At 41.1% G+C, this 12,450-nt stretch overlaps 1 protein-coding gene across 6 annotated transcripts in view; it reads right to left on the reverse strand.

Annotated features, from left to right (window-relative positions):
• Positions 1–7,286: 7,286 nt before the first annotated feature.
• Brd10 (bromodomain containing 10) overlaps positions 7,287–12,450 on the reverse strand; it is a 79,087-nt gene continuing 73,923 nt past the window's right edge. For 5 of the 6 annotated variants that reach the window (XM_034505245.2, XM_034505237.2, XM_034505230.2 and 2 more), the window contains one exon: positions 7,287–11,542. In XM_034505245.2, coding sequence (XP_034361136.1) covers positions 7,941–11,542 — 3,602 coding nt within the window. In that variant the 3' untranslated portion in view covers positions 7,287–7,940. The remainder of the gene's footprint in view (positions 11,543–12,450) is intronic. The other variant, XM_076918995.1, reaches the window with a different exon arrangement.

A 12,450-nucleotide genomic window follows, 5' to 3' on the forward strand; every position in this document is an offset into this window, starting at 1 on the left:
ATTTTGAGGGGTGAACTCACACGGACGATCAGGGAGCATCTGATTGGTGAAGACATTTTTATTTTTATGTGTGTCCACATTTATGCGTGTGCAGTTGCGTGCCGATTCCTACTGAAGCCGGAAGTGGTTGGGTTCCCTGGAGCTGGAGTTCTGGGAGGCTTTGAGCTGCCTGATGTGGATGCTGGGGGCTAAGAGTCCTCTGAGGGAGCAGCAGGGGCTTTTAACTAACAACGCAGCCACCTCTTCTGACTTTCCACTGCTCCGTGAGACGAAATGCAGCTAATTTATGAACTACTCCTCAGCTTTTAAAAGCAACCCATTGGCCAGTGCAAAGTGTGCAGAGTTGTGGCAGGTGTTATGGAGTGCTCTTTAAGGTTTAAAAGTGGGCTGGACAGTGTTAACCTGGGTGCTCTGTGTTCTAAAGTGATCCTGCAAAGCACACATTGTAAAGTCTCTCTCTCCTCCCTCCCCTCTCTCTGTTGTGTATATTTATGTATTTGTGAGCACTGAGGTCAGTGTTGGGTAGGTTTTTGGACACAGGGTCTCTTACTGAACCCTGAGTTCACTGGTTTGGCTCACAGGCCAGGGAGCTTCAAATACCCACCTGTTTCCACTGCTCAGTTCTGGAGTTAATGTGCGGCCACATCTTACTATTATGTGGATTCTGGGGTTCCAAATTCTCAAGCTCGTGTAGCAGGCCCCTTACAAACTAAGTCATCTTCTCAGAAGAAAGTAAAATTAACAACTGTATGTATGTATTTGTCAAACTATAAAGTTTTGTTTTTGAGGACTTCAGACATGAGTACAGTTAATTACATCATTGCATCCCTTTCCTTCCTCATCCAACCCTTCCCCACTCCTCAAATCCAGGACCTCTTTCCTGTAATTACTATTGTTACACACGTATACACATTTATATGTATATGTGTATATGTAAATATATACAGAAAACCTACTGAGTCCATGTAGCGTTGCTAAGAGTCTTTATTTTGAACTACACCTCTTATGTAGCACTAATTATATTTTACTTCAATGCTCATAATGGATGGTAAGTTAATTAGTTTTCTCTTAAGCTTGAAAGCGGTTGTAAGGATTTTTAAAAAGTAAAAGCAATTTTAGTTTGGTTGATGTCTGTGTATTAAGTGTCCTTGAGACAATTAAAAGCAGGGTCCATTATTTCTGTCACTATACTATACTTCATGCTCTAGGCTAGCTAACCTGCAAGCTTCCAGCCTGTTCTGTCTCTACTTTCCCTCGCTCTGTGGGACTGCTGGGGTTACAGTGCACACTACCTTACCTGGCTTTTTAGGAGCCTTCAGACTTGCATTGCACTTCTTCTACCCACGGAATCATCTCCCTCATCCCCTATTGGTTTTGTTGTTGGTGGTTTTTGTTTTGTTTTGTTTTGACTTTTCAAATTCTCAAAAGGACAGAGTAAATCATACAGGGCCAGAGATTCTGAAGTGATATTACAGTTTACATTAACATTTTTCGTGTTTTTCCTTTTTCTTTCTTTTTTTCTCTGAGACAGGATTTCTGTGTAGCCTTGGTTGTCCTGGAATTCACTCTGTAGACCAGACTGGCCTCCAACTCAGAGCCTGCTTCTGCCTCCCAAATGCTGGGATTAAAGGTGTGTACCAACAAAGCCCAGTGTGTGACTTTTTTTTTTCATATCCATGTATCGATTACCTAATACTTTTTGGTCAACTCATTAGTTATTATTGAGACAAGGTCTCATGTAGCTTGTGACCAGGCTGGCACTCCCGACTACTTCCTGTGTTCTGGGACTACAGGCTTTGGTGCAATGCTGGGGATGGAACCTTGGGCTTCATGCATGCTAGGCAAGCCCTCTGATCTCCATTCCCAGCCTTTTATGGAAAAAAAAAAAAAAAAAGGTCTTTTTGGTCCACATTTCCTATGACCACCCTTTTAGATCACAGACCCTTTAACTAGCTTCTCCCCCTCTGCCAGAAATCAGGCTACCCAACCCTCACTCCATGTGTCACTCAGGATAAAGAATTGATGGGCGGCTGCACTTGGGCCACAGTAGCAAAGCAAGCCCAGCTCCTCCTCCATGCAACTGCAAGGTGAACTTATGATCCTATCTAGTGGCTCACTGTTCCTCAGCACTAGACAGCCCTGGCTAACTCAGGGTGCAGAACCCCCTGCCATCTCCCCAAACTCAAAGTCCCCTTTGTCTTGAGGACTTCAAGGCTCTTTCCTTCAGGTCCTGGTCATGCTCTGCACGGCAGCTCTCTCCCCCCAGTGGAGCTCCTCTTCAGATCTGAAAGTCTGCTCTCATCCCGTGCTGGATAGTTTATGTTAACTCGACACACAGATGTAAGAGAGGGAACATCAATTGAGGAAAATGCCTCTGTAGGCAAAGCTCTGTTTGACACCAGCCTGGTATACACAGCAAGTTCCAGGATAGCCAGTGCTACACAGAGAGACCCTGTCTCAAGAAACAAAAGCCAACCGAGCTGTAGGAAGACTGTAGGGCATTTTCCTAATTAATGATTGATGGGGAAGGCCCATTTCATTGTGGGTAGGGCTACCCTTAGGCTGATGATCCTGGTTCCATAGGAATGTAGGTTGAGCAAGCCAGTTAGCAACACTCCTTTGTGGCCTCTGGATCAGCACCTGCCTCCAGGTTCCTGCCCTGTTTGAGTTCCTGTCCCGACTTCCCTTGGTGATGAACTATCATGGGGATGTTTAAGTCAAAAGCCTTTCTTCCCTGGCTTGCTTTGGCCACAGTGCTCCTCACAGCAGTAGAATCCAGACTAGGAATCCCCTCTCCTTACGCTCTCCTCCCCATTCCCAGTCCCTTTCCAAGCAGAGCTTCTGAAAGGTAATTGTGTCAGCTCCTTTTCGTGGACCTGATGCTCTTAACACTTAACACACCCTAAGTGCAACTGGCATCACTTTCCTAGGTAGAGCTATAAAATGAAAAGAGTAAGAACAGTTTGTTCTGGAAGACTGGATGACTGTAAAGAGCCACAAGCCTGATACCTGCTGAGGCATTGCTAAGAATCACAGAAAACTCAAGGCTGTTTAAAGAAATGTTTTTCACTATGTGACTCTTACTGTTAAGTCAGTGCCCTGATTCTCCTTTCAGACAGATGAATTCTAAATGAAAAGACTTTATCAGGAATTTTGCCACCCTACCACCCCCACCCTGCTTCACAAGACCTCTGAATCTCATTCACATCTTCAGAGGGACCCATGGCTTGATGGGGAAGGCCTAAGCCTTTCATACGGTCACACACTGACAAATCTTTTTTTCCATGTGGACAGCTTCTCCTCAGTGTTCCTCTAACAGTATCAGGTGATGGGCAATAGGTTTGGGCTGAGTCCACCAGAGAGAAATTAGAATATACACTAAAGGAACCGGAGGTGCAAAATTTAGCCCTACTTCTGAAGAGCACTCCTTGGACTCACCATCAACTGCAGGCAACCCTGGGGGCCCTGTGCTAAAGACAGAAGGGCCATATGGTGCTAGGGACCAGTGTGGTCACAACAGAAGGAGTCTATCCCTCCTAGAGAAGCTCACATTAAATCAGAGGACAAACATCTTGGTAGAAATGGATGAATGTTAAGGCACTGGTATCCTGACACTAAAGACCAGTATCATTAGCACTTAGGTCAAGGCTCTGAATTCAGTGCTCCATGTGCTTTGCTGCCTGGACTGAAAACACTGGCCTCAGGGAGGGGAGATCCTTGTAAGCATCGAAGATAGGATTGGCTTACTTGCTGATGTAGAAAATGTGAACCTAGGAGATCAAATCCCACTGGTAAGCATGGGGCTCCAGGCTTCCACTGCAGTGTGCTCACTTACGGTCAGAGAAGGGTTTCAGGGCATGGTGCTGCTCTGTCCTGTGGGGACTAGAGTGATCAGAACGCATGACTAGCCTCCTCTGATTAGAAACAGCCTTTTCCAATTAGCCAACGGTACTGGACAAGTAACACCAGCTTCACTCTGAAGTGAGGTAACAAAGTTAGAGAACAATTTTGTAGAACCATCTTGCCTCTCTCCTCCAGTCCTATTATGTGGTCTCGGATTCGAGCCTCAAGCCGCTACATATTTCCCATGGAGATTCTTGAAGTGGAAACTTCTAGTTTCTTTGGAAAGTTAATTATGCCAAATGATGTTTTGCTGGGTGAAAGGATGGCTTGCTGAAGCAGACTCATGAAACAATATTTCTGAAGCAGACACAAGCAAAATGATGTTTGGTTATAGCAAACACGTGAAAGGACACTTGATGAAGGAGTATAAATATGACCCCACAGACTGGGGGGGGGGGGGGTGAGCACTGAACATTGGTTTGGTTTGCTCCACCTCGATATTCTTCCCTAATGACACACATGGATTGATTTGCCTTATATAGCATTGTTGAGCTCAATTTGTGGTAATGCTGTCACTGAGAGAAATTTGCTCAAGAAATGCTGGTGAGGTTCCTGCTGCAGACTGCTGCTTCAGCAGCCTAGCCTCAGGTTGGTTGGCAAGCCTGGCAGTTTCTTCAGGATTGCACTACAGCTGGTGTCTGCCTGCTGAAAGAACTGGATTGCTGGTTCATGCCTGGTGTCCTCCTGCTTAGAGGACTGGTCTGCAGCTGCTGGGTTGTATTTGGTGTTTGCTATGGGGCTGCCAGAGATCGAGCTGCCCCTAGGAACTACTGCCAAGAAGTCCACTTCCCCCACATCGTAATAACTCTTCTCTTCCACTATCTCCGCTGGGTGGTGGGCTAGAGGAGAGGTTGAACCCTTGTTATAAGTAGGTTGCAAAAATTTATGCCTACAGATTCTGATGTGGATATTCTGATTGTTGCTATGGTAAACAGCAGGCATACTTAAGGAAGGAAAAAAGAACTAGCCAAAAAGGTAGGGTTAAGTTGGTGAGAAGACTGACTTTAATAATTGATGAAATTACTGTACTTCAAGCTACAAATGCTGAGCTTGGGAGCACTTGTAAACATCTGCCTTTCCTGATTGTTAAAATGCTCCCACTTGACCTGGAGATATCTCGGATCTCCAAAGGAATGAGAAGTCCTCAATGCTTTCATCTTATAGTTTGATTTGAAAAGCTCAGCCACTGGAGACATCAAAATCTCTTAATCTTAAATTATGGCAAAACATCTTAAATGTGTCTAAAAACTTTGGGTTAAAAAAAAAAAAACCCAAACACCTAATTTTTAACAAAACCTAAAACCACGAGGGAGAAAAAAACAGCAAAGAAAATCATCAACATGAAAATATGAATGAGATTGCCAAGGATAGAGTCTGAAAACATTTCTGAAACTGTAGACTGGGTCAGCCTACTTTTTATTTTTTTAAGAGCCAGAGCTTTGTGTATCTCAGGCTGGTCTCCAACTACGTATCTAGAATGGTCTTGAACTTCTGACCTTCCCGATTCTATCTCCTCAGTGCTGGGGACTGAGTTCAGCTCCTCATGAATACATGCTAGGCAAGCATTCTGCTGTGGCAAAACAAAGTGAACTAAGCTACCTAGGGTTCTAGTCAACAAGTGTGTGTTAAATTCCGTGTCAGCTGCTGGGGTGACAGTGACTGATGAACAGTGCTGTTCTGTCCCTCTTCAGAACAGCAGACATTTACATATAGTGGTGAAGCAGGGCTGTAAGTGACTGCAGTATCATGATGGTAGCTGCCACATGACAATGGCGGGGAGACATGGAACAACAAGAACTTATAATCAAGCTTTAAAGTCAGAAAAGGGAGATACCCCAAACTTTCTGAATTACCATCAGTAAAAAACAATTGTTTGTGAAATGTGAACATTTTAGGAATAAATGTTATCCTTTCCACTTTAATGACACCATTTTGATGTAATATGAATGGGAATGTTTAGGCCTCCCTTTTCTCTTCTATTTATGTATGTGGAATGTACATGTTGCTTGTGTGTGTACCTGTGCAGACCAGAGAGGCATTGGATCCCCTGGAGCTGGAGTTACGAGCAGTTGGAGCTGTTGGGTATGGGTGCTAGGAACTGAACTCAGGTTTTCTGGAAGAGCAACACATACTCTCAACCACGGAGCCATCTCTCTAGTTTTTCTTTAAACAATGAAAAAAAATATCTTAAAATAGTATTTTGTGTGTATGTTGTGGAGGTCAGTGAGTGACTTTTACAACATCATGACTTTTTCCTTCCATCATGTGGGACATGAGGACTGAACTTAGGTCTTCTGGTTTGGTGGTAAGCACCCTTACTCACTGAGCTGGCTCACAGGCCTAGGCCCATTTCTTCCAATAGTTTAAGTTTTAGACTAAAATGCTGTGATGAGGCTTAATATTGTAAGTTGAATGTGTATATATCAACATCTCAGAAAATAAAATAATAAAGCTCCAGTAAATACAAAGCTACCTTTTATTTATAATGAGGCACATTCTGAAGCACTACAAAGTCAAGCCCTGAGTCAAACCAACTGAGCCATCAAATTTGTTTCATAATAGAATTTAAGCAGTTGCTCTCTAATCTGAGTAAAAGACGAAAGGGCATTACTATTTTCTCTTGCTTTTAATTTCAAATGACAAAGAAATTCATGTTTTTAAACATAATTTTGGAAGATCAATAACAATGAACCAAGCCCTTAATGTAAACAGAAATGTACGTGGAGAAGGAAGATGAAGGGTAACACCACCACTCTGCATTACTTTTGTAAACTTTTGTGAATTCAGATTATTAAAAACTAAGTTTTGCCAGACATGGCAGGGCATGTCTATAACCCTGGCACACTAGGGAGGCTGAGGCAAGGCCAGCCTGGGCTACATAGAAAGTTCCAGGTTTTCCTAGGGGCACAGAGAAACCTTTAAAAAACTTTTAAGAAACATGTTTTGGATGTATTGACATAAACCAAATATACTCATCTGAAAAAAGCAACACTCATTTCTTTTTGTCATTATAGAATTTGGTGGTGATTTTTTTTTCCTGTTTTCTTTAAAATGTCTGAAATCATGGAATTCTGAATGGAAACCTCAAAATAGAAGTAAAGTACAACTATGGAGACTGAATGTGAAGCCTCAGATTCATGCCCTGGCTCTACTCCCCATGAGCCATGTAAGACTGGACATGCTACTCAGCTCCCAAGGTTATCGTGGAAATAAAATGAGATACAGGAAAGGAAGCTCTATCAAGTGTAAAGTCTGTGCAAGTGCAATCACTTCTAGACGTTTCCCAATTTTAACACAAAGTTTTAAAGGACTGTTTTCATTTATACCATGTATTCTTTCAATGGACAAGAACACATTATAAAAATGGTATTCAAACAAGGAAATACAGCAACTCAGTTTATTATATGCAGATTCTTCTGCATTGTTGCTAACAGTTCACTGGTCCAAAATTACTAAAATACTTAAAAAACTATACATTATGTAAACAAAACATAAATAAGACAGTATTGTTCTTTGTACATATATTTAGTACAGATTATTAGGGATTTAAGGAATATGTACAATTTTACATCATAAACTGCATTTTCTTAATGCATAAATATATATATATTCTTTTTACAGAAACAAAAATGTCACTAATGACACAGAATACTACTATACTGTAGATACACCACAACAATCCAAATTCAAGAAGAAACATCAATATAAGTGTGAAAAGGCTAGCTTACTTAAAATAGTCAGACCTGACTTTGTTCAATTTATGTTATATAGACAAGTAAATCTTGATGACATATTTTGAACAAAAAATGTTGGAAAACATCCTTGCACCAATGAATGAAATGGTATACTTTTTCCTCTCCAATAAAACAAAGTCTTGGGCAAACTAATGAAGGTACATTAAGACACACACCCACCTCCACACACATACACACATACATGTATGAACAGTATGTTTTCAACAGTATAATAAAGTTAAAATTTTTATGGGAGTTAAAACAATGCCCCATTATTTAAAAACTGGCTCAGTTAGTCTAAATTCAAGATGCAGCTGTGTCAGGCTTCTCTAAACCAGGTGAAGAAAAAGTAGGGAAGACAGAGGCAAGATTTTGACTAGCAGATACAACTGGAGGAAGAGATGAAGACAATGAAGAAGATACCTTAGCTGCTGGAGTATTTATGGTATTTAAAATGGCTCCTTCTGGGCTAACCAATAACTTTTTGACAGAGGTATCTAAATGAAGTACCGATGTGCTACTTGGCAGTGGAGGATTACTGGAGGAAATGGCAGAAACCAAAGATGTTTTAGCGAAAAGAGTAGCTGGAGAGGACTTAATTACTGAAGTCAATGCTGCTGGTGGTGCAGGTGGAACACACACTTTAGCAGGCGTGTTTATGATGTGTGGTGGGGTATGTACTGTAGAAAGAGAACTTGGACTTCCAAGAGAGTTTACAATCTTTGTAGAGTTTCTTACAGAATGCTTTAAAGGCTGTCCACTTGAAGAATTATTTGATGTCTGTATGATCTTCTGGACAGAATTATCTACTGGTGTAGCCAGTATGCTTTGGCCACTGTTAAGAACTAAGGGAGGTCCATATTTTGGATTAGTAGAGATAAGGAGGACATGGCTACCAGCTCCAAGACCTTGCGGCGGAACAATAAACCGGGCTCCATTCATCATGATTTGAGTTCCTGGTGCCAAAGGTGTACTTGTGTTGATAACTATTTTTTGCTGAATACAAGGTTCACTGAACGGAGCACCTGCCAGACTAGTTATATTTGACGGTGGTGAACAAGTGTGAATGGCAGAGCCACCTGCAATAGAATTATTACTGAGAGTTGTTTTTACTAATGAAGGGGACATATGCTGGCTTGGCATAGAAGTAACATTGGAAATATTAATTATTTTACCTGGACTTGGTGAGGGGGATAATTCAGCTGGAGGCTTACTTGTGTTTGCATTTGTTGGCACTGTAGTTGTAGTCCCTGGTGATTGAAACTGGAGAGAAGTTCGGGATTGTCTTTTAGAGAGAGATACAGGTTGTGTGGCTCCTGGTACTGTTGCTGACTGTGGAACTGTGTTGACTATTTTTGGAGATGTAGTCACAGGTGTAGGCAAGGCAACAGTCACAGGGATCTGCAAAGCTGATGTCAAACATTTGGGAGACACTGTTGGTTGTGTAGTTGAAATGAGAACAGATGATGCGAGGTGTCCTGTTTTTACAGTTGATATAGCCACAGTGTTTCCAAGATTTGATGTACAAAGTCTATTTGACAAAACAGGCATAATTCTGGAAGAGGTATCATTTCCACTGACTAAAACAGGAGGTCGTGTTCCTACTGAAGCAGGGGATGAGGTCACTGAAAGGGAACTCAAAGGTACATTTGCTCCTATTCCGGAAAATGTATTTGTAACTCTTGCTGACTCACTAGCAGGAGGAAGATTGTGATTCACAATATTTGAGCTTGCTGGCAGTGAGTTACCACTTGGTGAGATGGGGGAGATACAGCCCTTACTACTTTTGTCTTCACCTTTTGGCATTACATTTTGCAATATATTAATTGATGACAGAGCTGGCAAATTTCCTGGAGGATTTATAATTGCTTGACCTATGTTTAGTCCAATTTTCACATCTTTAATCTGAGACACAGTTGGTGAAGAATTTATTTTTATTGGTGCTCCTACTGTAGAGGGAATTAGTACTATCTGGGGTTGCTCTGGATTCTTAATGTATGTTTTATTCAAGGGAGAAGGAAGTGTCTGTTTTAATGATTCTGCAACAATAGTTGAGGATGAAGTGCCACTAGGAACTGGAGCATTAATAAAGACTACTTTCTGGGTAGAAACACCTGCAGATGTTGGTGCTGGTGCCATATTAACTGAGGGCACACTGCCAGAAGGAAGAAGAGATGGAGCTGACACCAGCATTAGTTTCTGACCTGGAGTTTCACTGAGCATGTCTCCATTTATTGCTGTTGTTGCTTCTGCTCTTGTAACTGGGTAACTTTTTGTGATATAATCTACTTGTGGTTTAGTTGATGTATGAATAACATTTGTATTGGTTTGCCCAAAATTTCCTGTTGATATGCTAATTACACTAACTGAACTATTTGTTGTTGATGGTAGCAGTGAGCTGGAAGAAACGGAGGACTTCAAGGGTGAAGAGGGCATGTATGACGGCTTTTCTATCATGGGCCCCACATAACCACTGCTGAAGGTTTGGCCTAATGCAGATTTGAGATTTTTCCCCATGGGTGGATGAAAGCCACATGAAATAGACACAGATGTAGACGCTTGGCTGAAAGATGGTACACTAGATGCAGTAGTCACTCCAGCTACTTGTGAGGAAGCAGGGCACGACGTTGATTTTGGCACAAGAAATGCCTGAAATTGAGGTGCAAAGGTGAAAACAGAACTTGAAGATAAACTGTTGGGTGAGTTTTGCTCTGGATTAGTTTGCACTTTTACAACTCCAGTGTTCCCACCTCTCGTCCTAACAAGAATTGACTGTGAATCTCTTATACATACAGTTTTTAGTTCTTGCTTTGCCTCAGAAGAATCAACAGTTTGCTGTGAAAAACAGGGGAGAGAACTGCCAGGATCTGTAGATTCATTTAGTGTTGTTGCTGGCAAGAGAGGCTGAACTGTTGATGAAATGGTAGGTGAAGTACTACACTGAGGGAATGTGGTGGATGAAACTGTACTCTTGACTTTTCCTGCTTCACTCTGGCTAATCTTAACTGGTGATGTTAATATATTACTTACAGAGGTTACAGGTGACAAAGGCTGTGATCTAGCACTCACATTTGATGAAGGTGTAATTGTCTTATTGAGAACTGTATTAGGCAGTTGGGTAGACACAGAGGTGACAGGAACAGATACTACAGAACAGTTTACACTTGTCGTCTGTGGGCAAGGTGAAGAGAGTTCTGGGCCTTTCTGTTGAGGTGGTGCTATCTCTTTTCCAACTGCTTTCCCCTCTTTGTGCTGAATCACAAAATTCTTAGGCAGAATAAGAACTTGCTGCATGATCTTTTCTCCTGTTTTAGAATCCACCACAGGTTGCATCTGAATCTTGACAGAACTACTATGAAGGTCTACTGGCAACCACTGACCACAGGGCATTTTGTACACCATCTGTAAAGGTCCCTTTGTACTGGAGAGGCAGGTCAATGCTGGCTTTATGGGGCTTGTTTCTGCAGGAGATAGAGCTGGCTTTTCCACAGCAGGAACACTCCTATCTGTGGAAAGGGGCAGTTGATTTGTTAAGGTCACTTTGTTCCCAATATTCTTTGCAAGCAAAGCCTGAATAGGTTTGGTCCCTTTTTGGAGAGTAGACACTGGTACTGAATCCTTTGAGGCAAATGACTCTAGAAATGGCAGTTCTGTAGGCTTTGATTCATTCAAACAGTCAATCTGCATGTCGACATCTAAGTTCTCAGCTGATGTCTCATTTGTGCTTAGCTTAGCTTTCTTCCTTGGGGAAAGCTCTTTTGTGCTATCGTCTAGATAACTACTTTGTTTGGACTGTCGTTTAAGTGTTTTAGGCAGTGTCTTCACTATATCTTTAGAAGGCAATTCTTTTTTCAACAACTTGCTTCTGGCCATAGGAAAGCCTATTTCTGATAATTTCATATCATCTGAAAATTATAAAAACAAGCATTTTGTTTATAGAAAACAGTGACTGAGTAATACTAATTAAAAAAAAAAAACAAAGTCACCCTCTGAGCATGTAATTTAAGAAGTCTACTGTACAGACATTTCAAAACTTCTGCACTACTAAAGAAGGTTGACAAGCTGACTTCTGTACCTCAAATACGTTTACAAGCAACCTATTACTAGTTTTGGTCTAATCCTGCTGTTTATGTGTGTTAAGGAAAAACTCATGGATAAAAAGTTTAATCTTGCTAGTTTTCTTTCTCTAGATAGGGAAAACTTCATACCATAGAAGGATGGTTGCTATTCTATGTTGTTTTTATGGATTCTAAATGAAAGCAAATATTCAACCTTTCCTGTGTTTTACCCTTAAATAATTTATGGTCATATCTAGTTAGAAGAAGACCACTTTTACAATTCACAAAAGACATGAAATATGTTAACACATCATCACAAGTTTTCACATCACCTTCTTATATATCTAAAGAATGCAACCAGTGAGTTAAAATAAGTCACATGCAATTTAATTAATTGGTCTAGCTACCCAGACTTATTAGAATGATATGTTTACTTTGGTCTCAGTTGGCCATCAACCTTGGCCACACCTCATTTAAAAAAAATCCTCACAATCTTAAGGACGTGTCCAATTCATTTATGGCAAACTTTGCCAACAGAACTTTACAAGTAGTAACAATAAAAAGATAATCAATGAATTCCAAAGGGGTAACAGATTAGTAGCGCAGGATCTGTAACAAGCAATGACATACATATAATTTAGGGTTAGGCACTGGCTTTAGAAACTCTTAAAATTTAACAATAATATCCAAGAAATTGCTTACAAGGATGTGAATAGTATTTCTTTAAAATATCAGATTTCCTCAATTACATTCAC

This window comes from Arvicanthis niloticus, chromosome 1 (genome assembly GCF_011762505.2).
Source record: "Arvicanthis niloticus isolate mArvNil1 chromosome 1, mArvNil1.pat.X, whole genome shotgun sequence".
In the NCBI taxonomy this organism is placed as follows: Eukaryota; Metazoa; Chordata; class Mammalia; order Rodentia; family Muridae; genus Arvicanthis; species Arvicanthis niloticus.